Source organism: Bos taurus, chromosome 21, assembly GCF_002263795.3.
Source record: "Bos taurus isolate L1 Dominette 01449 registration number 42190680 breed Hereford chromosome 21, ARS-UCD2.0, whole genome shotgun sequence".
NCBI lineage: Eukaryota > Metazoa > Chordata > Mammalia > Artiodactyla > Bovidae > Bos > Bos taurus.
Window position 1 is genome coordinate 14,130,430 of NC_037348.1, and position 26,054 is coordinate 14,156,483.

The 26,054-nt window shown below is 40.6% G+C and overlaps 1 protein-coding gene and 1 pseudogene across 8 annotated transcripts in view; one reads left to right on the forward strand and one right to left on the reverse strand.

Moving 5' to 3' along the window:
* Positions 1-25,443, reverse strand: part of CHD2 (chromodomain helicase DNA binding protein 2) — a 112,164-nt gene extending 86,721 nt beyond the window's left edge. For 3 of the 8 annotated variants that reach the window (XM_059879129.1, XM_059879126.1, XM_059879127.1), the window contains exons 1-5: positions 18,701-20,778; positions 10,984-11,081; positions 6,325-6,556; positions 2,294-2,380; positions 626-687 (exon numbers count right to left, since the gene is read on the reverse strand). In XM_059879129.1, coding sequence (XP_059735112.1) covers positions 626-687; positions 2,294-2,380; positions 6,325-6,556; positions 10,984-11,081; positions 18,701-18,706 — 485 coding nt within the window. In that variant the 5' untranslated portion in view covers positions 18,707-20,778. The other 5 variants (XM_059879128.1, XM_059879125.1, XM_059879123.1 and 2 more) reach the window with 4 other exon arrangements.
* LOC101902856 (adenosine 5'-monophosphoramidase HINT1-like) lies at positions 6,946-11,780 on the forward strand (annotated as a pseudogene).
* Positions 25,444-26,054: the final 611 nt, after the last annotated feature.

Below are 26,054 nucleotides of genomic sequence, written 5' to 3' on the forward strand. Positions count from 1 at the left end.
AAGCTGTAGAATTCAGTTTGTCAAAGGGGTTCATACATTCCACCCCATAAAGATTTAATTACTTCTCAAAAAAAAGTCAATTTTTTTTTACCATAAGTAGAGTTTTTAAAGTTTGACAATAACAAATATATAATCCATATCATAAAGGAATTTCACATCAACCTCGTGAATTAAAATTTTCTTGCTTATGAACCGCCAACAGTAAAACTACACTGACACAATAAGGTATTTCATATTAAAATGGGTGTCCAATCAGTATAATTTTATCACACCTACACAGAGAACAAATCAACAGGAAAAACAGCCAGTCTACATGTGTTCCTTGCTTAACTGGAACAGAACACCAAATGCCTGTATGTTTGGGATTTGTGCACATTTTTAAGAAAAAAAAAATAATGGGGCTGATAGGGCAAATCAGATGGAATAGCTGTGGTGTGCCCTGAAAAGCAGCCCAATGTTCAAATGCCACTGCTGCTGCAGCAGACTCAGACAGACAGGAAGCCAAGACAGCAGAGACAGAAGCGGGCTCTGGGGCCCAGGGCGCACTGCAGACACAAGGCAGGCGGGCCCAGAGACAGCCGCACGCTCCGACTCCCCAGGCAGGACCACCCCAGGGGAGACTTACTGTTTTTTCAGCTGCCTCTGGCCTCTTCTCTTTGGGCTCCCACTCTCAGACCCGCTACTTGCCTTCAGGGTGTGAGGGGGGAAAAAGATCACAGACTTTAGTTCACAGTTCTCAGGGACAACACGAACCCCGGTTCCACAATCTACTCAATGCAACATTACTCAATATGAGCTTTCAGGCAGAAAGACACCTAAGCCTCTGTTTGGTGGTGTTCACTCTTTCATTTTTAAAATTAATTTGTCTCTTACTGCTGAGTTACCTGTAACGCCAAGAAGTATTTGTTTCAGCTGGACTTCTAAGAGAACATAGTCTAATAAAATTTTGTGATGAAGGAAACATCCTGTATCTGCAGTGGCCCACTGAGCAGCCAGCAGTCACACGTGGCTGAGCCCCTGAAATGTGGCTGGTGTCACTTAGGAATGGACTTTTCATTTTACCTAATTTCACCTAATACACATTTTAAAAGACCCATGTCTAATGGCGACCACACTGGGTGCTGATATAGAATGTCTGGCACAAAAATGCCACACAACATTAAGTGTGCCTTTAAAGGCGGTGACTAAGAACCTGTTTCATTTCAGACTCAATACAGCGCTTGTTCAGTCATGAGCCAGCAGTACTCTGCTGACAGCAGCAGAGCAAGCGATTACAGTCACGGACATCTGAACAACTCTTTTCCCCACGTGTTAAAACAAATCGGCAAGATGCTCCCATTTCTGTTGGTCCTGTGACCTATCAACAATGTGTTAATTTATATACAAAAGGGAAAAGGTATATACACCATGTGCTTGGCTGTAACAAACATGGAAAAAGAAAGCTAACTAAGGTTAACCAGCTGAGAGGTCACTCAAAATAAAACACCACAAATGCTGTGCGTGTGTTATGGTCAATCACATTTTTAAAGTATACTTACTGCCCCAAACTCATTAACCTTTGGCTACTAATATTTAACTGTTACCAGTGGGACGTTACATAGTTAAGAACAGCAAAGTCCTCCAAAGAATGCAGAGGGGACATTTCACTGAGAGACCAAAGAACACCTCTTCAGAATGTAGTCTATAAACCTAACACAGAGTTAAAACAGAGGATTTCCCCAAAAACTTCACACAAACTGAGGAAAGGTCTGATTCTATACAGACAACAAAATCCAATATATAACACTAGTTTTTAAAATCATCAATCTATTCAATCTCAGAAAGTAAATAGGCATTCATATTGCACATTAAAATGAACTCGGAAACCGAATTTTAACAATTTAGGTAAAATAATCACTTAGGCACACGCTCCCTTCTCAGCAGAAAATCTGAAACTACTTTCACTGTCACCGTTGCTTGGTGACCCAGTTAACAAAATCTAGAATTTACAAACTCCATGCTTTAAAAAGTAAACTTCTTGCTATAATCAACTGCACTATGAGAAACAAACAAACAAAACTTCAAGGGCAGTTTTATATAACACTCCACTAAAGCACACCCTATGACTTGATCTTCTGGTAGTTTTTTTTTAAAGCCACATGTGGCTTTTCCAGCTGAATTAGGTTTAAAAAACTTGCTTTCCAGTCACTTAACTCCCATGCCTGAAGTTCATGGTAATACAAACCAGAGTCAGAAAGGATGAGGTAAGATAAGGAGTGTGATCATATTCCCTTAAAACATTGTTTTTTCTTACCTCCTCCTTAATATTAAATCGTGATGGTTCTTGTCTGCTTCGGTTTGACCGCCTGACCCCATAAACATCAGGATATTCTTCCCACATCTGTAAAATTAACAGACTACACATCAATCTTTTTTTCTTGATCCCCATTTACTATTTACATTATTGGAACATATATTTCAATTTAAGTGAATTCAAATTTGTTTAATGAGACAATAAAGGACCATCTTTAAAAAGAATAAAGCAATTACCCTAGAACTCATTAAAGTTGTGACAATGCCTCTTCATCACTCCATGGCTATTAAACTAGAAAGTACGTTGCTTACCCATTGTCAAAATATAAACTTACAGTTGAATAATATGGAGACGTAAGAGAACAACCGCTTCCACTAAAAAAATATTTACTTATGAATTTTAAGTCCCTAATGCTTTCAGTTTCAGCTTTGACTGCCTAAGACTCATCTGAGAAACTCAAATAAAATCAATAGAACCCCACCACCAACTTTTTGTTAAGTAAGAATCAGTTTACTTGTGTATATTTAAAAATTCCTCAGGATGTGCAACATGCCAGATACAGTCAAAATTCACTATTTCCAACATTCAGCTTTAAGTCTCAGAACAAGACCCACTGGCGCCCCTGCTCCAGCACACTTCATGTTACTAACAATATTTACCCTTTGCCTTTAAGACCTGATTTTGGCCTCTCCTGCCTTCCAAGATGGCCTCCAGTCTTTCTATGCCTACAGTCTTTCTGTGGAGTGTGTATCTCCACAAATAAACCTTCTTTCACTTTAAAAGACTCAAATTAACAAACCAAAAGGAAAAATACAAAAGGCCTCCCTTTTCTCCCTGCTGCTCTAAGGATTCGTCTAACCCCCAGCCTCTATTCTTCCCACAGGTATGGCTAATAAGTATGTTGTGTGTGAGTGAAGTGAAGTGAAAGTCATTCAGTCGTGTCCGACTCTTTGCTACCCCCTGGACTATACATATAGTCCATGGGATTCTCCAGGCCAGAATACTGGAGTGGGTAGCCTTTCCCTTCTCCAGGGGATCTTCCCAATCCAGGGATCGAACCCAGGTCTCCCACATTGCAGGAGGATCCTTTACCAGCTGAGCCACAAGGGAAGCCCAAAAATATTGGAGTGGGTAGCCTTTCCCTTCTCCAGGGGATCTTCCCAACCCAGGAATCAAACTGCGGTCTCCTGCATCGCAGGCGGATTCTTTACCAACTCAGCTATGAGGGAAGCCCATGTTGTGTGTTCTTTTAATGAAATCAATCACCTACAGGCAAAATGAATTTAAAAGATTGTGGAACACTGAAGTGAAGATGCACAACAGGGTTAAACATTTAGAAGAGATGCTTGAAAGCCAAGATTAGAAAGCTGGATTTGCCATTGAAATACGGGAGGCAGCTAAGGTCATGAAAATATTTGGAGTGAGGCAAGAGAAGCCTCGGGCTGTGGCTCATCATGAAATGTGTGGAAAGTGGATCCCTAAAAAGACAAAAATGATGAAAGACGATTCAGGAACACAATATGTCACAAAGTCAAGGGAGGACATAATCAACAGTACCTTTAAAAAAAAAAAAATCCCAGGAAAGCCGAAGAAAAACAACCCCTCCAAAGATAACAAGCATGCTGTTCTAGGAATAGGCATTTCAGAACAAGAAGCCATATAACCACGTAGGTCAGTGTCCTCAGTTTACACAAGGGAAGAATCCTTAACCTTAGAATAATACGAGTCAGAGGACAAAAGATCCAACCAAGAATTAGTAACAATCAAGCGGCAGGAAATAAAGGCAAAAAAGGCAGCCAATGTCCACAACTCGAACCAGTGGGGCAGAGAAAGGGAGGCAGCAAGAGCTTTGCTCCAGCCCTGCCAATCAACCCACATCCACCCTTTCTTCAACCTGAGAGCTATGAAGTGGCTCCACAGGAATTAGTGTTTACTAACTGGGAATGGTACTACATTAATTAGTTTTACCATTTTAAAATCTGAGGCATTCAGGCTCACCTGTTGGGACTTTACTACAACACACACTGTAATGTGTACATCCTAAAATCATCTTGTGTTCCCATCTGTCCTTTTGAGGGCTGCAGCAGCTACTGCTGCTAAGTCGCATCAGTCTTGTCCGACTCTGTGCAACCCCAGAGATGGCAGCCCACCAGGCTCCCCCGTCCCTGGGATTCTCCAGGCAAGAACACTGGAGTGGGTTCCATTTTCTTCTCCAATGCATGAAACTGAAAAGTGAAAGTGAAGTTGCTCAGTCATGTTCAACCCCTAGCGACTTCATGGACTGCAGCCTACCAGGCTCCTCCATCCATGGGATTTTCCAGGCAAGAGTACTGGAGTGGGGTGCCAGTGCCTTCTCCCTTTTGAGGGCTAGTGATACCTAATCAACTCTTCAATAAAAACTACCATGTGAAAAAGAAGAGTGTACAGAAAACAAAGAGCGGTTCTTTAGAAGCTCGTTTCAGAATAATTATTAAAGTCATAACCTAATCATTCTAACTGGCTAGTACATCCATCTATTAACTTCTTAAAATTGATCACCTTAACTTTAATATTTCTGCCTAAACCTGTACTTCCGTTGTGACATGCAATCTTAATCCAGTCTCTCCTTAAATTAAGTTTTACATATATATATGTATATTACACACACACATAGACATTTGGCCTTACAGTTGATTCCCAGAATCCCAGTCAACATGACTTTAGTAAAGTTTTAAACACCCCGTGCAAGTCGTGGTTTCTGTGGCTTTCTTTACTCTCTGCAAGTAAAGAACTCTTCACTGTTCAGAAAAAAGTTTAAAAAAATAGCCAAGCAAGGCCTTCTGCAGGTTAATTTCTGAGCTGAATGACACTCAGACAAGATACCGTAAGTGGTACCTTCCATACACAGGGTCTCTCTGGAATAAGTCACCACCTGACATGTCTCTTGTGAAGGGCCTCCACATACTGAGGCAGGCAACACAGCACAATCCTTGAGTGTCTGAAAGTCCCTTCTCTGGTGACGAGTTAGCTAAGAAGGAGTTTTCATTTCCCTGTCCCTAACACTACACCACCACCAGCATTCCCCAACCTCCCACCAATCCTTCAGGGCCATTTAACCTTAAGCAATGACTATACTGGGAACAGAAGAACTGAAATACCAGTTAATCTCAATTCTGCCAACAGTTAAAAGCCACTTTGTTTTTTTAATTTCAGGATTGCTGAAGCTATTCTACAGAACTTGTAGGCAATTTAAAATTGTTTGTCCTCCAGGGAAGATCTCTTGTGTGCAGACACAGATTTGTATCTTAGAGGAAAAACTGATTTCTCATAAAGCTTTCAGCATAAGACCTTTTTAAATTTCTAAAAGCAATTTTTAAATATTTCTAGTGATTCTAAACTTAATTCTCTCAAATTAGAATTTCAAAAGATCAGCTGCATCTCATGACTACCTAGACCAAGTCATTATTTTTCCCCAAAAGGAATGCATCCAAAAGTTTGGACATCAGTGAGAAAATTCTACGCAACTCAATTTTCACCTTTTTGCATTCTCTGCTGGAAAATTCTTCTGTTAGGCGAAGAATATCTACATTGCCTAGGTAAAGATAATTTCTTTTCTGTGAGGAGTACTTCTCCTTCTATTCTTCAATAAAATAAAACATCCCTTATTCTTGGACTGGAATCATCCATCAAACTACAACTGCATTTCACAGTCATCTGTCAATGATTTTCTCTTGTATTACTATTGTGCTAAAAAAAATATATATATATGTGAAACCATCTTTTTTAAATGCTAAAAATCAAAACAACAAAATGTCTCTCTGCCCTATATGATGGTTCATGTAATTATTAATATTTTCCTCATAGCCCTGTGTCTTAACTAGTAGAGCAGAGAGCAGTCCCCATTTAGATCCAGAGACAGTGTATTATTAGAAAAGGCAGCTGCAGATGAATTTTCATTATCAAGACACACTAAGGAGCTTCCCACAGGAACGCAGGGGCCTGCGCTCTGGTCCAGGCTCGCGGCACACTTGTACTGTAAGCAAGGCCGATACCTTCTTCACATCAGCTATCCGTTCCTTCTTAGAGGCTGGTTTCTCTTTGGCTTCTGGAAGAACTGGCTGGGACTTGGAACCTGCCGATTCACTCTCAGATTCCGACTGACTCTCCGAAGATTCAGAACTACTATTTGACTCACTGCCATGGCCACTTCCTGGATCGCTGCCCTGCTCACTCTCCGACTGGCTGCCTGAGTCTGAACCCGAAGCTTCTTCAGATGCTGAATGACTTAATTAAAAAAAAAAAAAAAGATTAAAAAAAAAATTTAAGAACTGCCACATAAATCGGTTTTAAAAGAAAAATCCTAGCATTAATATGACAGCAGATAGTAATTTGGTAATACGAGATCAAAATTTTCAAACATACTTTTATATTATTTGCAAATAATGTCACTAGTGCCATTCTCAACATCCCTGACACCTGACAGCTACCATTTCCTGATTTACTTACATGATGCCATACGCCACATAATTTATATAGATTAGCTCTTTGAAAAAATAAAATAAAACGGGGGATATTATTTTGTCCTTCACTCAGATGAAGAAAAACTGAAGCTTAAAAGTAGTTAACCTCCCTCCTCCTAGCCTTCTCCCCAGCCGGCCGCACGGGAGGGAGGCAGAGATGGCAGATGAGATCGCCAAGGCTCAGGTCGCCCGGCCTGGCGGCGACACCATCTTCAATAAGATCAATCGCAAGGAAATCCCAGCCAAAATCATTTATGAGGATGCCCAGTGTCTTGCTTTCCATGACATTTCCCCTCAAGCACCAACACATTTTCTGGTGATACCCAAGAAACATACATCCCAGATTTCTGCAGCAGATGATGATGATGCAAGTCTTCTTGGGCATTTGATGATTGTCGCCAAGAAATGTGCTGCTGATCTGGGCCTGAAGAAGGGCTATCAAAATGGTGGTGAATGAAGGTTCAGATGGGGGCCAGTCTGTCTTATCAGGTTCTTCTCCATGTTCTTGGAGGTCGGCAGATGAACTGGCCTCCTGGTTAAGTGTGCTATAGGGATAATTTTGCCTTCTCTATGCAGTGATCAGGTTTGCAAGTTCCAATATGCTAAACAATTTTTTTTTTTTGGCCTGTGTATGGAGATATTGCAAAAATAATTTTAAAAACCCATACATAATAAAAGATATTGCTGCATAGCCTGAAAATAAAATAAAAGTAGTTGAATAATTCTTGATGACGCAGGTAGTGTTTGAAACCAGGTACATCTGTCTGAATCCACTAAGTCTTATTTGTTCATTATTCAGCCCCTCCCTCCTTAAGACAAAGACAAAATCAAAACAAAAGGAACAAACAAAAAAGCAAACAACACAGAACAAAACAAAACCAAGGCAGAGTCACTCAAACAGTAAAAATGCAATCGTTCCAACTATCCAATCAATGGCTCTCAAAAACAGGTGCAAATTAAAAACATATACACAGTAACCCCAACAGATCTCCTGCCCTGAAATTTCCTGCAGGTGAGTCCCAGACCTGGTAGACTTAAAAGAAAAGGATAAACAAAGAGTCTAGTCCAATAAAGACTGCCACTGGACTCCCACACAACCCCAACTTCATCATTCCAAGCCCCCCCCAGGAAAGCGCAACACGTGAACGACAGCAGAAGTCACACCAAAAAATAAAACAGAAGGCATGTTCTTCAATGTTAAAAAGAGAGCCAGGGGCATGGTGGCAGGAATGAGGACACTATAGAGAAGAGACCTAAATGTGATGGACTCTACAGGAAAAAAAAAAGGTGGAGAGCTCCCCCAGCTCTTCTGCTTAGAAACCCTCTATTCATTTAGGAGAGGCAGGGCAGAGAAGGAAGCAGGCAACAACCCAGAACCTAAAGCAGTGCCAACACAAAGGACCTCAGGTGTAGCGACCAGAAGACAAAGACACGCGGCAGGAAAATCAGAAAGGGTGTTTTAACAAGAGCGAGGCTGTTTATCTACCACCACTCTCTTCCAAACCAGAAACGAAGTGCTACCATTTGACAGATGTGTCCAGAGAATGAACAGGACAGTACACAGGGATGGGGCATTGACCCAAATATCCCGTGTGACCCACAGCAAGCAAAATACAGTCAGAGGGACTTCAGTTGACACGAGGAAGCAATGAGAACACAGGGAGTGGGCGAGTGTCTACCTTGGGAAAGGGAGCAGAAGGGGAAAGCGACTTATCATTTGTCTGATCATGTAATAGATGCCGAGTACCTTACATGTCTGTTTAACTTATATATCCACCAGCACAACACTTTTACCACCCTCGTGCGGAGGGTGAGAGTGCTGGGGGGGAGTGAGGCAGAAATTCCACCTGAAGTGTGGCTCTAAAAAGCTCATGTTTTATTTCACCACAGGAGTTCAAAGTCCTAGAGACTCAGCCAATCAACCTGAACCCTGTAAAATGGTGACTCAGTACCTTCAAGGCCCCACCGCACTGACTGACTCCTGGGTCCTTGGCACAGTCAAGTTAACTAGTCCAGGTGACTAACCATCTCAACTCACTTCTTCTCCACCTGTGACCACTCAGAAGGTGCTCAGCAAGCGAGAAGGAACACAAGGAAGTGACCAGTTAGAAAGTGCAGGCTCTGGCCCTCCTGGTGTGGGTCTCCACCATAGATCATCTCAGGCCTGCGCCCTCTTGCAACCCATGCCATTAGTCACTGCCAACATGCATGATAGAGACAATTTGATACCAGTTCCCACATCAGGGTACACCTGTGTCCATGAATACCTCCTTCTCTTTGAATGGCTTCACAGGATGAACACATATTTAAACTGCTCCCTTATTAAAGGGACATTTACATAATTTTTAAACTGTTCTCTTAACTAATAAGCTACAAATATCATTGATATACTTCCATATCTCTGTATTCCTGAGCAAAATATTTAGATTTTAAAACTGTGCACTTTAACAAAACTGTTTTTGTATATATGCCTCATGTGCAGCTCTATATTTGTGTTTGTGTAGGAAAGTGACCTCTGGAAATGTGAGCAGGCATACAACACCTTTTAGGTAAAACATAGCTACGTGCATAAAATCATTTTAATCACCAAACTGCTAACACTGGTTTACTCTATGGGGTGGGTTATTTGAAGTACCTTGAGAATTTCATGAATTACTTACTTGTGCAATTTAAAAATAAAAATAGTAACTCTAAAAGTCAAATCCAAGAGAAAACATCAAATTTACAACCGTATTTACTTATGGGGGTTAAGGGAGGCAGATGTATTCTCCAGGAGTTGCCATGCCCTCCTCCAGGGGTTCTTCCCAACCCAGGGACTGAAACCAGGTCTCCCGAATTGCAGGCGGATTCTTTACCAGCTGAGCCACCAGGGACACCCAAGAATACCCGAGTCGGTAGCCTATGCCTTCTCCAGGGGCACTTCCTGACCCAGGAATCAAACGGGGGTCTCCTGTATTGCAGGCAGATTCCTTACCAGTTGAGCTACACAGGAAGCCCTCAAAAACAGTTAACTCTGAAAGTCAAACCCAAGACATAACATGAATTTTCAACTGTATTTACTTCTGGGGGTAAAGGGAGGCAGATGTAATCAGAAAATGATATGGACAGGTTTTAGGACTGAGGCTGAGTGGTTGAGTTCATAGCCGTTCGCTATGTATCAATCTTTTTAGTCTTTCAAATTGTTCATAATAAATTCAACCGAGAGTCAAATTCAAGGCAAGGGGTGTAAAAATCCCCAATCCTACACAAAATGAACTTAAAGATATGAATGAGAGTAAGACCAAGGGTTTTGTTTTTTTTTAAATCATTTCTGAAACAAGTCAGATTTAAGCGACCTAAAATAATATTGGGGGGGGGGTAAAATAAGCCTTAATAAAGATATAACAATTAATTTGCATACTACTTCTAGGAGGACAAGTTCCTAAATATAAAATTAGAAAAAGAATATTTAGGAAAAAACTATAAATATCTCCACATTTAAGATACTGATGACCTAATTATTAATTCCAAAGACATGAAATTTCCTGAAATATTATGAAGATTCACTGTTAATGCCTAATGATAATACAAAATACTATCAATATTAAACTGTAGGCTGAGATGCTTAGAGTAGGAGATATGTAAAGTCCACAAGACTAGAAAAAAGGACAAATCAAGTTAGAGGGTAAGTAGTCTTTTAACTAAGCTTTCACCTAAATTAAAGTCATAAAATTACCTGATTTCCAATGGCATTAATAGCTAGCTATAAGGCAATGAAAAATGGAACTTGAGAATGATTATCCACCATACATACAGAATTCTCATGAAAAATAAGTTTACCTAAAAATTACACAAAACCTAAGTTGCAGACAAGTTCTGTAATTTTTGATTGAACAACCACAACAATGGAAACACAATGCATAAATACATACAGGGGACTGAAGTCAAAACTGGGAACTGTTGGACTCCAATAGAAAAAACTTATTTAAAAAAGCTTAACACTTCCTGTCATTCACTGCTAAAAAAGATTTGATAACTCTTGAAAATCCCTTTCAAGCTGGCAAAAACACAGAGATTCAGTGTGTCTTTACAACTCGACTGTGAAAGCAAGCTGTTCCCTTTTCAATCACCACTTTAGCAATGACCACACGAGGGCAGCACAGCAACACTTGACTGAAGAGCAAGCCTGCGCGTCTCTGCCCACGAACTTACCATTTCAGCACTTGCTGGGTTGTTTTTCCTAAACTTACAAAATGGCCGAGTTGCTTGGCAGAGCTTGTTTTTCTGGTTGGTGGTGGTGAAAGGAAAATCTAGTAAAAACACAAAGCAATCTACACTGGAATTCCATAAAGCTTACTTCCAGACTATGTACTATCAATAATAAAATAACTAGCAATTTACAGAGCACTTCTGCGTCACGTTAACATTCTCCTCTAATCCGCACCCTCATTTTACAGAAGAGTTCTCGCCCAAGAATGTGTCTATGTCAACCCCATCCCCAGTCTCAATTATGAAATCCACAGTATTAACCTCTAAGTGGTATTTCTGTCCCTGTCATAATCAGTTAAAGAGATTATTAAACCACCCAGCAAGAGACCAAGGCCAGAACCATTTCAAAGGTGTGCAGGACAAGTCCTTCTCAATCACTCCTTTGTGTCATAAGAGGATAGAAAGGCAGGGATCATTAAGTCACAAGTTTCTTATTCGTAATAAAAAACACTAGATATAGTTCCTCTAACAAGTTGAATCCTATCTTTAAGACCTCCTCCACCTCTGGTTCAAGTCCCATGATTCTGAAGAATAAGCTACATTTTAAGTCAGGTTCAAAGACAAGAGACAGAAATTTCAATGTACACACAACAAAGCATTTACACATACAAGGTAGGAAGAATTACGTAGCAAAGAAAATTCCAGTAAAAAACTGGGCAAAGGAAATGAACATGCAATTACAAAAAACCAAACAGCAGAAGCCAATAAACATTAAAAAAAAAAAAAAGGTAATCAGGCCTCACTAGTAACTTGGGAAGTGTAATTACAACACATTAAATTTACAGTCATCTGCTCTGCAGAAATTAAAAAGTCTGGTAACGTTAAAGGATGATGAGAAAGTAGGGAAAATAGTACTCATATATGATTACTGGAGAAGTAATCAGCAGAAGCTTTGGAAACATATTTTGTGTTATCCAGTTGAGATAAAAAATACGCGTATGAGTCATGTGATTTGATCAGTGGGTATATAACCTAAATAAATCATCATATGTGTGCAAGAGGTGGAAAAGTATAAAAATATTCAGAGATCTGCTCACAAGATTTTAGAAAAGGAATTAACTTACATGTTCATACACGAAAATGCAAAGATAAAATATGAAAGTCATCCGTTCAGTCACTCAATCATACTATGCAATTAACTACAGCAGTTAAGACTAGGGATGTGTCATCCATAAAAATATGACAATTTCAAAAAAAAAATATGACAATTTCAAGGCTATATTTTTTAACAAAATATATTGCACGAATCATAATTTTTAAAATGCAAAGTTTTTCATATGCCAAGTTCACGAGAGTGACAAGGGGAAAGGGGTAGATAGGATTTTAACTGTACCTATCTTGTTTAAACTTTAATTTCATTCTTTGAACTTTTCTGAACTTAACTTTTCAAAAAGAGCTGTGTTTCTAACACTGCAAAACTAATCAGTATTCTGACGCAGATCATCCTCAGATTCAGCAATACTTTGGGAATTTAACACTGGGAACACGAAGGATTCTCTTTTCAGATAAAGGTATTGGGTTGGCTGAAAAGTATATTCAGGTTTGGAAAAAGCCGAATGAACTTTTCAGCCAACCCAATAACCCATATGAGACAAAATGCACACCAAAATGCCATGTACAGTTTCAGAAGATAAAACGTTAAGTCCTATCAGTAACCACCTCTTGCTCCCAAGAAGTAGCCCGGGGCAGAGACGGGGGCGGGGGAGGGATCTGCCTGGAATCCTCAGCTGGGGTCAGGCAGAGGGCGCCTGCATCTCTATCATGCTGCTTCTGCTGCCCGATGACCAGGAAACACAGGAGTGGCCCTCAATGGTTTAAAAAGCGTAAAACAAACGGAATCCGGGCAAACAAATCACTAGGGAAAAAAAGTGGGTTACAACAAGAAGCCTGGGTAAGGCACAAATTAAATACCCATTTCACAAACACCTATCCCAATCCGGATCTGATAATGCCCTAAGGACTACACAAAAGGCAAGCTTTCTACCCAGGTAACATGGAAAACCAACCCTTCATGCAATGAAAGGCAGTTACAAGTAAAACTAGCCCTATAAACCACCATGGGTTTCTCTGGTGGCTCAGTGAAAGAACCCGCCTGCCAACTCCGGAGACAAGGATTCATTCCCTGGGTCAGCAAGATCCCTGGGAGAAGGAAATGGCAACCCACTCCAGCATTCTTGCCTGGGAAATGCCATGGACAGAGGAGCCTGGCAGGCTATATAGTCCATGGGGTCGCAGAGTCAGACATGACTTAGTGACTGAACAACAAAGGCATAATCCACCATATCAACTGATGTATTTACCCCTATTTAAACCCTGAGGCTGGATGAACTTGTTTAACCAGTTTCTTTCAGCCCTTTGAGTCTTTTCTTTCCTTATTAATAAACGTTCAGGCAATTTTGTCTTAGACTTTTATAAGACAGTAACTCCAGAGTTCAAAAGAGATTTAAACGTCCTGGCTGCTAACCTCAGTAGTAAATGTGGAACTTATGCCCACACTGTCACAGGAAGTGAGGCCCCTGAACCAGTCCACAGAAAAGGTGAGGGCTCCCAACTTTAAGAACAGCCAACAGTTTTCGAGGCAAAAACTGTACTGTTTTAGACCAATTTCTCACACTCGCCATCACTGTTCTGGGCCAGACAACCCCGTTGGGGAGAGGGTGGAGCAGAAAGACAAGCTCGTGTATGGTGGGATGTTTAGCAGGGTCCCTGGCTGCTACCCGCTAGATGCCAACTGCGTCCAACCCCAACCAACAACACCTCCAGACGCTGCCAAAGTTTTGCAGGGGTGCGGGGAGGTGGTGTCCTTTATTTCAAAACTAGTTTATTAAATCATTATTTAATTCTAACTTCTATCAAAGAAACAAGCTCAGAGTGTCCTGTCTGCAATTCAATAGCTAAAAAGAAACAGAACTGACCCCAAATCCTGTCCCATTAGCCCCTATTTCCCAAACCTGCCTGAGTGCAGAAATCAAGGGAGCCTGTTGTCAACACAGATTCCTGGGCACCATCCCAGATGGTGCTAGTGGTAAAGAACCTGCCTGCCAATGCAGAACACAGAGAGACACGGATTCGATCCCTGCGTTGGGAAGATCCCCTGGAGGAAGGCATGGCAACCCACTCCAGTATTCTTGCCTGGAGAATCCCATGGACAGAGGAGCCTGGCAGGCAAGTCCATAGCGTCACAAAGAGTCAGACAAGACTGAAGTGACTGAACACACATACATCCCTCAACGACTGAGTTACAACTTCCAGGCAAGCCTGGAATGTTTAACAAGCAACTCAGGTGATTCTTAGCAAGTAGATTTGGGGACTTAAATGCCTATATAAAGCTAAATTCAGAAGGAACAGACCTTTTAATCAGGCAAGAGTAAAGGAGCACTACAAGAATTTGACCCATCACCCACTTCCCTTTCTAAAGGATAACTTACCAGCCATAGTCGACCTCCATGGGAAGGTCGAATAACTGGAGTGGACTTTTGACACCCACCATCAGGAACTACTTCTCTAGTGCACACATAGAATAGCTGTTCCAGCCCTGGCTTTTACAAGGCCACACCTGGAGCATAATTCTGATTATCTGCCCCCTCCCTTCCATCCCTCTCCTCCCCTCCCCACCCTCCCCTCCCTTCCACGCCCTCCTCTCCCCTCCCGTCTCCTTTTCCCTCCCTCCCCTCCCAAAATCCAATCAGGTATGTTTTGAATTCACAAGTGATTCTGATGCAAAGCCTACAGTGGGAAATTAAGCTTACCAACAGCAAAAGAGAAAAATGAGCAGCTCAGCGTCTACAAACTGGCCAAATTCAAAGTACACGTGTGGCTGCTGCTAAGTCGCTTCAGTCGTGTCCAACTCTTTGCGACCCCATAGACGGCAGCCCACCAGGCTCCTCTGTCCCTGAGATTCTCCAGGCAAGGATACTGGAGTGGGTTGCCATTTCCTTCTCCAATGCATGACACTGAAGTCGCTCAGCCGTGTCCGACTCTCTGCGACCCCATGGGCTGCAGCACTCGTGGCTGGAGAAGGTCAAACCAGGCAAGGGCAAGGTTCCAGAGCAGGGCTCCCTCCCCCCACCCACCACTACCCCCAGGGCAATCACTTCCCGGAACAATTTAACTTGAACCGTTTCTTGTAAAAGTATGGCCTTATGGCCTTTTGAAAAGCAATGTGTCTCTTCATCAGTCACACCATCAGTCATCAGAAGGTGATTTTCATCTTTTGGTTTCTTAGTAAGTTTAAGGTAAACAGAACACAGAATTATTCTACGTTTTCAATCACCTATGTACTTTCCGCTTACCCATCTGTAATAATTCATCCTGGGGCCAAACTGCCAGTGCCTGAAGCCAAGGCTACCCTTTGCTCGCCCTTGTGCCTCAGTTTTCTCATCTACAACAGAGAAGTAACGGTCGTACCTGCCTCACAGATACAACGTGAGGACAGACGGCTCAGAGGAACACATACCCAGGACTCAGAACAAGCGGCAGGCTCACAGCAGCCACTGCCATTGGCAATTACTGAACTTCTCCAGAATAAATCAACACAGGTTTCAATGAAACATCTCTCAACAATCAGAGCTACTGGTTTGATATTTAACCCAAGTGTAACACTGTAAGCAGAGCCAGCAAAAACGAATCTGAGAAGTAACGACAAACGCTCTAGCTAGGTATACAACCCAAACTGAAGGATTGGGGTGACATGTTTAGTATAAAAAAGCTCAGCAGGATGCAGGACCACCCACAGAAGTTCAAAGGCAAGCTCTGGGGACGGTAGACCTGGGAAAGCTAGCGGAAGGAGGTCACTAGCAATCCTGCTACACTAACCTTCGCGCTAAATAAAATCTACATTCGAAACTCCTTAAAACAGTGCCTGACACAGTGAGCGCTCCATAAAATGTAAATCGACTCTGGTATTTTCTTATAAAATGTTCACCACATATGTTATTTTCCTTCAAGATAAAAATCCAATATGAAAGATTACCAGCCATGGCTGGACTGAGCAATCACTCCTATATATGCAATACCTTGAGGTTTATTTTATATCCTATTTTCTTATTCCATTCTTAATGCTGGTTACAATTCACAACCCACCAATGGGTGACAAATATGACCGTGAATCACTGCTTCACAGGACGACCCTGGGCAGCTGCTCCAGCCCTGAGCTACCTTTCCTCAGCTGGGGGAGGGAAGGAATTCTGAAGGGAATGTAACTGCATTCAAAGTCAATTATGCAATCCAAACTTTTAGAGGTCTCTAAAAGGGTCTCGAGAGTCCCTAGGATTGCAAAGAGATCTAACTAGTCAATCCTAAAGGAAATCAACCCTGAATATTCATTGGAAGGACTGATGCTGAAGCTCCAACACTTTGGCCACCTGATACAAAGAGCCAACTCACTGGAAAAGACCCTGATGCTGAGGAAGACTGACAGCAGGAGAAGGGGACGACAGAGGATGAGATGGCTGGATGGCAAGCTCCGGGAAGCCTATCGTGCTGCAGTCCATGGGGTCGCAAGGAATAGGACACGACTGAGCAACTGAACAAGAGGGTTTAAGAAGACAATCACAGTAAGGAAGAGACAGAGCAAGAGTTTAAAGCAATTGGGGCCAAGGGAAAAAAAAAAAACCCAACACTATGAACAGTTTAAAGGTATGCTACAGCAGGATCTGGCACGCCGTTCAAATGCAAACTTTCCCTCTTTCCCTACACCACCTCCTTACTAGCACCCCATCCCCCACTGCTACCAGACCAACTGCCAGTTGCCCTAAAAAGGCAACTGAGAAACCAGGACAGGTAATGGAGGAAGGGTTAGAAAGAATGTAACAAGTGCGCCATGGGAAGATTTGAAACACATGGGGAATCACGTCAATGTATGGAAACACAGGCAAATCTGAAACAGGTGGAGAGCTTTTAAAACTGAATCACAAGGGCTGGGCTGGACATTGGTATTTTTAGAAGCTCTCCAAGGTCTGATGTAGAAACAAACAAACAAAAGACAGAACTCAACGAACTCATAAACCAAAAGTGAAGGAAATGAAGGAAGGAGGGGAAAGGGAAACACAAATCATGAGACTACAGGTCTAACAGAATAAATTGGACACTGCACGTTATGTTAAATGAAATTAAGTGCCACTATGGGGAAGACTGACTAGTAAAAGCAACCTACAGCCAATCTGACATTTGTTGAAATATTATAGCAGTTACATTTATATCCAAACAGCACTGCACCTTGGTATGAATCATTCCCTCTGGCACAGCCTGAGATGGAGACGAGGCAGAGGGTAGACCGGGGCAGTGAACACCAGCTCAGGGAGGAGGAGACAAGGCCTCTACTCAGAGTGACTGCGAGAAGACTATGACTCAACACAAGCTGGTCTAGCCCAGAGAGACTCACACGCTCCCTTCAGAAGGCTGGGGTTCTCAGGAAAAAGCAAGCAAAAAAAATCCTAGGATTAACTACAAAATACACCCAAGGTTTCAACGAACTAAAAGAGATCTTGCCTTCTAAAATCATCTTAACCTAACTGGCCTCAACTGACTCCTGTGGGAGGCCTGGCCACCAGCCTCAGGGGCGACCTGGCTCTTAAAGAGGAACTTATAAAGTATTGAAAAAGAAAGATGAAACATGAGGAATAAAGTGTTACTAGTGGCTTGCAGTTATTGAGTACTTTCAACCTAACAGTGTCTCTGCTAAGCACTTTATCAGCATTACATAATTTAATCTTTGTAACCCAATGAAGACTGACATTATCCACACTTTTTTTTTTTTTGGCTGCACTGCAAGGCACGGGGGATCTTAGTTCCCTGACCAGAAACTGAACTCACATCCCCAGCAGCGGAATTGAGTCTTAACCACTGGACCGCCAGGGAGGTCCCATATCCACACTTCAAAAATCAGAAAATTCCAGCAGTGTACTTCACTGGCCTAAACTGAGAGAAGTCGTCTGTACTAAAGTAAAGGCTGCACCGTGCCTGTGTGCTCTGCCGTGTCCGATTCTTTGTAACCCCGTGGACTCTAGCCCACCAGGCTCCTCCGTCCAGGGGATTCTCCAGGCAAGAATACTGGAGCGGGCTGCCATTCCCTCCTCCAGGGGATCCTCCCCACCTAGGGATGGAACCTGCGTCTCTGTGTCTCCTGCATGGCAGGCGGGCTCTTTACCACGGAGCCAGCAGGGAAGCCTCAATGCTGCACTAGCGCTCATCACTGCACCCGCTCTCGCCAGGGCAGGCGGAGAAGGAACTGCTAAAGACGCCACAAATCACAAAACGACCCATCAGAACTGACATGGGTATAAAATCACAATCATCACAGTGATGCCTCATCACTTTTCTGCAACATTCTCCTCATAAAGAGGAGACCCACCCCCCAAACTGTGAGGTCTCTCCAAAGTTATCACTAAAGTAACAAAAAAGGTGACATTAGCCAAGCATCTTAACATAATGCTGTACGTCAATTATATTTCAAAAATAAAGTAAATGATAGACATAGAGATGAGATTTGAGAACCAGAGGCAGGGCTTGGGAATGGTTCAGGGGGAGGGGAGTAAGGAGTCTGAGGGGACAGGGAGTTAAATGAAGGTAGTTAAAACGTATAAACCTCCACTTATAAAACAAATATGAAATATGTACTCCAACACTGCTAAATCACTGATAATAAACATATGACACTCACTGGCATTTACTGAACTGTGTCAACTTTTGTTGTTTCGGCTTTATACTAATAACACTCAAGTTCCAAAGACGTAGTAACAGGCAGTTTTGGTGAGGTATGAATTCGAATTCAATGTGCAGTCACGCTGAAATGCAGGAGGGAAGTAGTCAGCTATAGTAACAAATAGCAGCATAAGTAAGGCAACACAGTTGTTTTTAATTGTATACAAAATTACTCTCGAGTGATTAAAAACAAAACAAAACACTGTTTCTTCCCTAAAGGAAGTATCTCTTCAAGAAATCCAACCAAGTTTTAAGGCTTTCCCCAAAAAAAAAAAAAAAACCCTTAAAAAATTGATGCTCTGATCCAGAATAAAATTACCAGATGTCACACAGAGCAGTCACTTAATATTTATGTCAGGAACAAGCTGGCTATGCTACATTTTGTGTGAAAGGACAGGAGTCTAGAAATAAGTGGTTTTAGGAGGTAGATCTCACAATTGTCAGGGGTTTAACTCCATATGGAAGGAAGGAAGCCAACCAATTATAAAATCTGTGAGTTTCACATACTGTCGAGTAAAATGCAACCGAACTTCCAGATTCACCTCTCAAAAAATAACTTGCTAAAAATTTTTATAACTAAAGTACCTCATGAAATAGTTGGCCCACCTTCCTGCAATTGCTTAACCTTTACTAAAGATGTTACACTCCAAAAAGCCAAATATCAAATGGAAACTGCAGGTTTTCAAGTCAAGAATCTAAAAGAAAGAAAAAAGATTAACCAGCACTTTTCTTGCCATTTCATGACGTTTTGCACACATGAGGAAAATCCATAGAAAGCTCAATGAAGAGACCTAATACTTCCCTTCAATAAATTAACTGGTTCCAAGTAGCATGCAAATAGTTCACAGAGACTAAGGATGTATCATAATAGTCATTTTAATTCACACAGTAGTATCTATGACATCTACTACAGAGCAGTTTACATTCTAGAACACAACTGCAGTGTTACTTAATTCTCTTTTAATTTAGGGCATTTAGCAAACAAAATTTTAATGTAACCAGAACTCAATCACAAAATATAGGAAGAACAAACCTTTCTACTTGTTTTATATTCACCTTAAGTTGCTAATATGTTAATGATCTTCAAATTTAAGTACTTGTCCCTAAGGCTGTTAAAATTTTCATCATATATATTTGAGCATATAACTGAAATATCATTTACAGAATATTTGATGAACAAGTTTATAAAACAAACTGAAAACCCAATTTCACCTAGAAGTTTCAACAATTCCTCCTAAAGAACAAAGACTATGCGAATCTACAAAACCAATTAATAATGTAGTGAATTTTACTCTACAAACTTGACTCAGAAAAAAATTCATGATATGCCCAGATAAACATTTCTACCTGCACTCAGGAGTTTCACATCTCTTTGGAAGTATATTTTACTCTATAAAAAAAAAAAGTCTTAACTATTGCCAACAATCTGATATTCCATTTACTGTTAAAACACCCCCAAAAGCTTGGAAAAAAAACTCTTCACCGGGGTATGATTACAGTATTGAGTACAGACCAATACTGTTTTTCCTCTGTGCTTAAATTCCTTACTTATGACCAAATTATAAAGTCATGGTTGGTAAGCTATGATTATTTTTTTAACCAGAAATCCTTGCAAGGGTTGCTAAAAAGGCAGACTATGAGCATCATTGTAATATTTTAACAAGTTTGCCAGGACTGAATTAAAATTTCCAGAACGGGTAAAGTTTCCTAAGATTTTACCAAGGAATTCCACTATTGCACATGCTTCGGGAGTCACTATTCTTTAGCAAGTGCTCTAACACTTAAAAGACTTGTCTCCTAACATTTGTTTATAGTAATGAATGGCTATTGATGTATTCGTTTGTTAACCTAACATTAGTAGACTAATAGTTACTAAGAAGGTGAAAATCTCTTGCTATTTTCTACCTAATTATCCCTTAAAAATAAATCACTTTGCACATACTGACCTGAGTTTTTCTCCATCAAATGTCAATTGAGAAAATATTTGGTACCAAGTAAAAATGCACGGGGACAAGTTCAAATAATCTTCCCTTTGTTTATGAGCCATGTGTTAAAACAGCTGTAACACCATTAACGAACTTTCAATTAAAAATATCTCCTAACAGTGAAACGCTTTTGGTTAATGGTTACAAACTCACTAATCTTCACAGGAAACACACACACAAAAATAAAAAAGAGAAAAAAAAAAAAAAACCCTCTAGGATATGAGAAAGGAAAACGAAAATTGTAAAAACAACACGCAGGTCCTTCACTTTCTCCAAAAGCTGAAGCCGCTTCTAAATCAGGAAAACCATTCCTAGGGTTGGGCAAAGAACACACGCCGCAGGGTGGAGACAGCCACGGACAGGGCGGAGGACGTCGCCGGGAGAGGCCGCCCACCGGAAAGTCCCAGCCAGCGTCCCTGCCCCTCCCCACCCCCCGTGCCCCGCAGCTGGCGGCTGGTTCCGCGAAAAAGAACGAACCAGGCTGCGCACGCAACCTAACGTCATTGCGTACACCCCTCCCTGTGGAGAGGGACGTGACGTCACGGGGCGGAGCCTGCCCGAAGGCCGCCGCTGTTGACCCGCTGTTGCCAGGCGCGCGCACAGCCAATCAGCAGTCGGCGACGGCGCCGGCCGGCCTTTGAACTCCGCACGGCAACTTCCTGCTGTTTGGCGAGTACACAGTGCAATGCAGTATGTCTGTCAGCGCTGCGGCACAAAGGAACAGCCATTTTGTGACTGAGCTGGACCTGCACCAAGATGCCAGGGACTCAGAGCTGCTGCCTGCGCTAACTACCAAGCTGCCCTTTATTTCAGTACCAAAGAACGAAAAGGGGGGAGAGGGGCAGATGTTTTGGTAATTCAGGTTTAAATTTGCTTTATTTTCAGTCTTCTCAAAAAAATCCCGACTCATAAGAATTATCAGCATCATAAAATGGCTGCCACTTAAAAAACTCCCTGTTCCAGTTCACAAGCAACTGCATTATGCCAATTTCTAACCATCACCAGCCTTTTAAGAGCGACAACTAAAAGGCTGATTTAAAAAGCAGATTTTGCCCGCAGCCCAGCTTATCAAAATAAATCTGGTTCAAAGGCAGAGGGTTTGGAGATAAATTTTAATAAACTTTTATGATAAAATCAAAACGCAGCGTCCTACAACACAGAGCTCTTTGTGTGCACACTTCCACTCACTTGCCCTTCCCTTCCCTTCCCATTATTACTGAAGTCACCCCCACTGCGAATTGTCTTAGCTAAGTGTGTGATCCTCATTTCTCTGTCCATCCCTAAAACTTTGTTTCAAATACTTAAAACTTAGATACCAAATCAAAACATTTTTGAAAGTGAACTTTTAACCTTCAAAAACCATGACACACAAAGTGTTAACATTATACTTAAGCATTAACTTCAAAAGAGTAACAAACTTACATAATGACTATTAAGTATTGCCATTATTTCCCAAAACAGGAAAATAACAGATCACATTCAATTCTCCCAGGTCCTAAAGTAATTTCACAGACCAAAAAGTTTACTTGACCTGCAAACTCCTCCCTTCCTCTGATGGCTCAGGCTGCAAAAGTGATTTTTCTAATATTCCCCAAACACTAGACTTTGTGCCATTGAAACTAGGTCCTTATGGAGAAATTCTGAAGCATTAAGGAACCAAGTACTAGCTGTGGTAAGTCACAGTTTTAGCTCATTTAAAAATAACAATTTACTACAATAAAACATCACTAACATTCTCTTAGCTTTACAATTTTTAAAGGAAGTGATGTCATAATTATGTACATGTATCAGTATGCAATTTAGGGGGAACAGTAATTTAAAACTCCATCTTCTTTTCAAGGTGTCTCAAATATTTGACACTCATCAGGTGTATGAACCAAAATATACTTGACAAAACATTCAAAAGTACAGTGCATGCTCCTAGTTAAGCTGCAACCCCATAACCAGAAAACAAATGCATGGAAACTTGCATGTCGTTCTCCAGGTCAGAGTAAATTAATGAAAGAATAACAAAACCATTTAATTTTTTTAAATTAGAAAGCAGAGTCTGGTCAATGACGTTAACCACAAACCTTGCATGAGAAAGCCAGAACCCATGTGAAATATGCAAATCATTCACTCAAGGGAGTACCAATTTTAGGTATTGAATCTTTAATAATTTGTCAAAGATTTCTGGGGATTCCTATTTCTTCAAGTCACCATCACTTTTCAGAAAAATCAGTTTAGAATCACGAGTTTTCTGTCCTAAATCTTGCCTAGATAATTACACGGGTAATTCAATTTCAAAGACAGTAATCCAAACTATGTGACAATTCAATTTGCAAAAGAATTTGGAAAGGTATTTTTCAAAGCAAGGGTGAAAATATTTTAAGTCTTATAACACAAATAAGAATTCAACATTATAAATAAACCATGTTCAAAACTTTCATATCACTAACCTAGTAATATGTATTGTTTATAAAAAATTGTAAAAGTAAAAGCAAACTGGGGAGGGAAAAAATTCATATAAACCAATCAAGTTCTTGTTAAATGCATTAATTTAAAATCTGTAATGTGACAGTTCATAGAATACACATCAAGAAATGTATTCATACATACTTTAGAAAATTAATATACAGATTATACAACAAAACATCTTAGAGGATTTTCATACAACAAGATATCTTAGAGGCTTTATTACTTAGTCACTAATATGGTGAACTCCAACAAATGTGAAACAAATCATGATTTGAACAAACAGTAACATTTGTAAGCTTCAGAAGATAAAGCATTCCAGACGACTCTGTCGAAATAAATCAATAAATTTAAAGCAGCTACAACTAAAATGCAAGGATAAAATACTACATCTACCAACCAGAGAAAATTGTCTAAATATAAGCATACAAATGCAAACCTTAAAGTATTTTAAATATAAAATAAACAATTAGAATCACAGTAACACACACAAAACAGAAGCATATTAATCGTATTCCAAGATTTCTGTGATCACAGGTTTGATTTTATAAATGCAGGAACTGTAACCATCAAGAGTAAAGGTTTTGATTAAATCTTACCAAAATTTCCTAAAATGTCAACAGTATCAAAAGAAACATAGAGTCAAATAAAAATATAAACTGAGAGGCATCAGTCAAAGGGTCCTTTATGCAATTTCATTTTAAAATGTACATTTTTTCATTCATATAACTTTCTCAAATGTCTATTTACTATAATTTACTACCACAAGGCTCCTCTATGGCCTTCAGTTACTAGTTTGGGTATCCTAGATTCTTCAAAGAAAAAATTTGCCTTGTATGTAAAATGGTGCAATGCAGCAATGGCTAAACCGACAAGGTCATTTTCCCACAGCATGAAAACCTAAAAACTGAAATTTACTGTCAAAAAACCTGTGGTTTGCAGGAAAGGCCCCCTTGAATAAAGGTACCTTACCTTTTGACTGCTGTAAGAGGCCTTAAGTCACAACTTAACTTTCATAAATTGCTACCAAAAAATTAGGGTGTGGCATATTAGCAATCTCAAGGTCACGCTTTAAAAAACGAACTCAAATTAGTAAAATTCTTAAAATAAAACAGACAGCTATCCTTGTCTGTCAAGGTAAACAATGTAAGCTGAGGTTTCCCCAAAAAAAAGAAAAAAGGAAGAAAGTTGATAGCTCATACCTCGATGCATTGCTGTGTAGCGAACTGTCCTCCTCTTGGCTTTTGTCCTTATTTCTCATCATCTTTTAAGTCTTAAATATTAAGGGGGAGGGGGAATCTGTGTTTGCTTTGAAGTCCTGTGCCCAGGTATTTACTGTCAAAAGTTGAAAGAAAGGTAAGGTCCCAGCTTCTATCGATGGCTTTTATTATCAGGAACAAAGTCCTGACTATGTAACGATATTGTTATAACACAACGGCGGTAAACACCAGAAAACAAAATATTTCTATTTTTTCCTTAAAAAAAAAAAAAACATGATAAACCGAACAGAGGGAATCATCACTATCAATAAGGAAAGTTTCTCAAAGTAACACACTGGATACAAATAACAATCTCTGTATCTTATTGCGTCATCCAGGAATTTCACATATTTACAGAAAATAGAGCAAACTTAAACATGTAAATCTTTTAAATTACCACTAATGATCGTGAACTTACCTGATCCATGTAGTAGGTCCAAAGCAAGAGTCCTATCTAGTAGTAGAAAAATATCAGATCCCAAATAATTAAAAATAAAAACAAAATTCTCCGCTAAAAAGCAAAAAATAAATAATATAATCCTCAAATATGTTAACTGTTCAAAAAAATAAAGCAACAATTAATCCTGAAACGGGTCCGGAAGAAAAAAAACCTCATTAGGAGAGCGCACAAAAATGGAGGTGCGCCATGGCTTCTAAGCTGGAAAAAACAACGACCTGGGCTCTCAGTACGGCTGCTTCTTTCCAACAAGGCACGAAAAGAAAGCTCCCAAAAGCTGCTTTTCTCCCTAAAAAAGGTTCGAATCGACCCCAGTAAGTCACTAGGAGAGGCAGGGGGCTGCGGGGGCCCCCTGAGGCTGCCCGAAAGTTAGGGAAAGTTGCGTAAAGTGAGGCGAAGGCAGGGAGCTGAGCGCGCTCTCTCTAAGGCACAGCCGCCATCTAGAGCCTCCTTCCCAGCTCTGAGCTCTGCCTTTGATTGACACTCTCTACATTTACCCCACAACTCAGGTGATGTACCATAGACCCACCCCTTCATCTCCACCAAAAAAAAAAAAAAAAGATCCTCCATCCCAGGGAGCCTAAGGACCCCTACCCCCACCCCTCCCTGCCCCTCCAGACCACCCCATCAGGCGGAGGGGGGAGGGTTTCTTAACCCCCTCTGGCTCAAACACCCTTTTTAAGCCAGAGAGAAATGTAATTTGTTCCTTTTGTCTAAAGATCTGCTAAATATTTCAGTCCTTGAGCTAAAATAACTTCCTCTCTGGACAGGAAGTGGTGTTTTATCAAGCCATTTTGAAAAAGGGATAATTCTTAGGAGAATATAAAGCTCAGCTTAAGTACTAATCTTTTTAAAAACTACCCCCACCGTGGTAAAATGGTTTCTAAATAAAAGCAAAACCTCAGTTTCATAAATTAAAATTCAAGTTTTGCCTTCCTTATGAAGCCTAAAAATTATCTAAGGATTAAGTTTAAGGGGGAATTTTCCATCCCAACTGAAAGGAAGGGGCACAAGAGCGCCTCCCTAGTGTTCAGTTGCATTAGGGCAAAAATTAATGCAACTAGTTTTTATTCAAAAATCTCAACTTTTCTTTGTATTTTCACAAGATTCTTTAACCCATTATACAACCTTGCCAAAACCATACCCCAAAAATTCTCA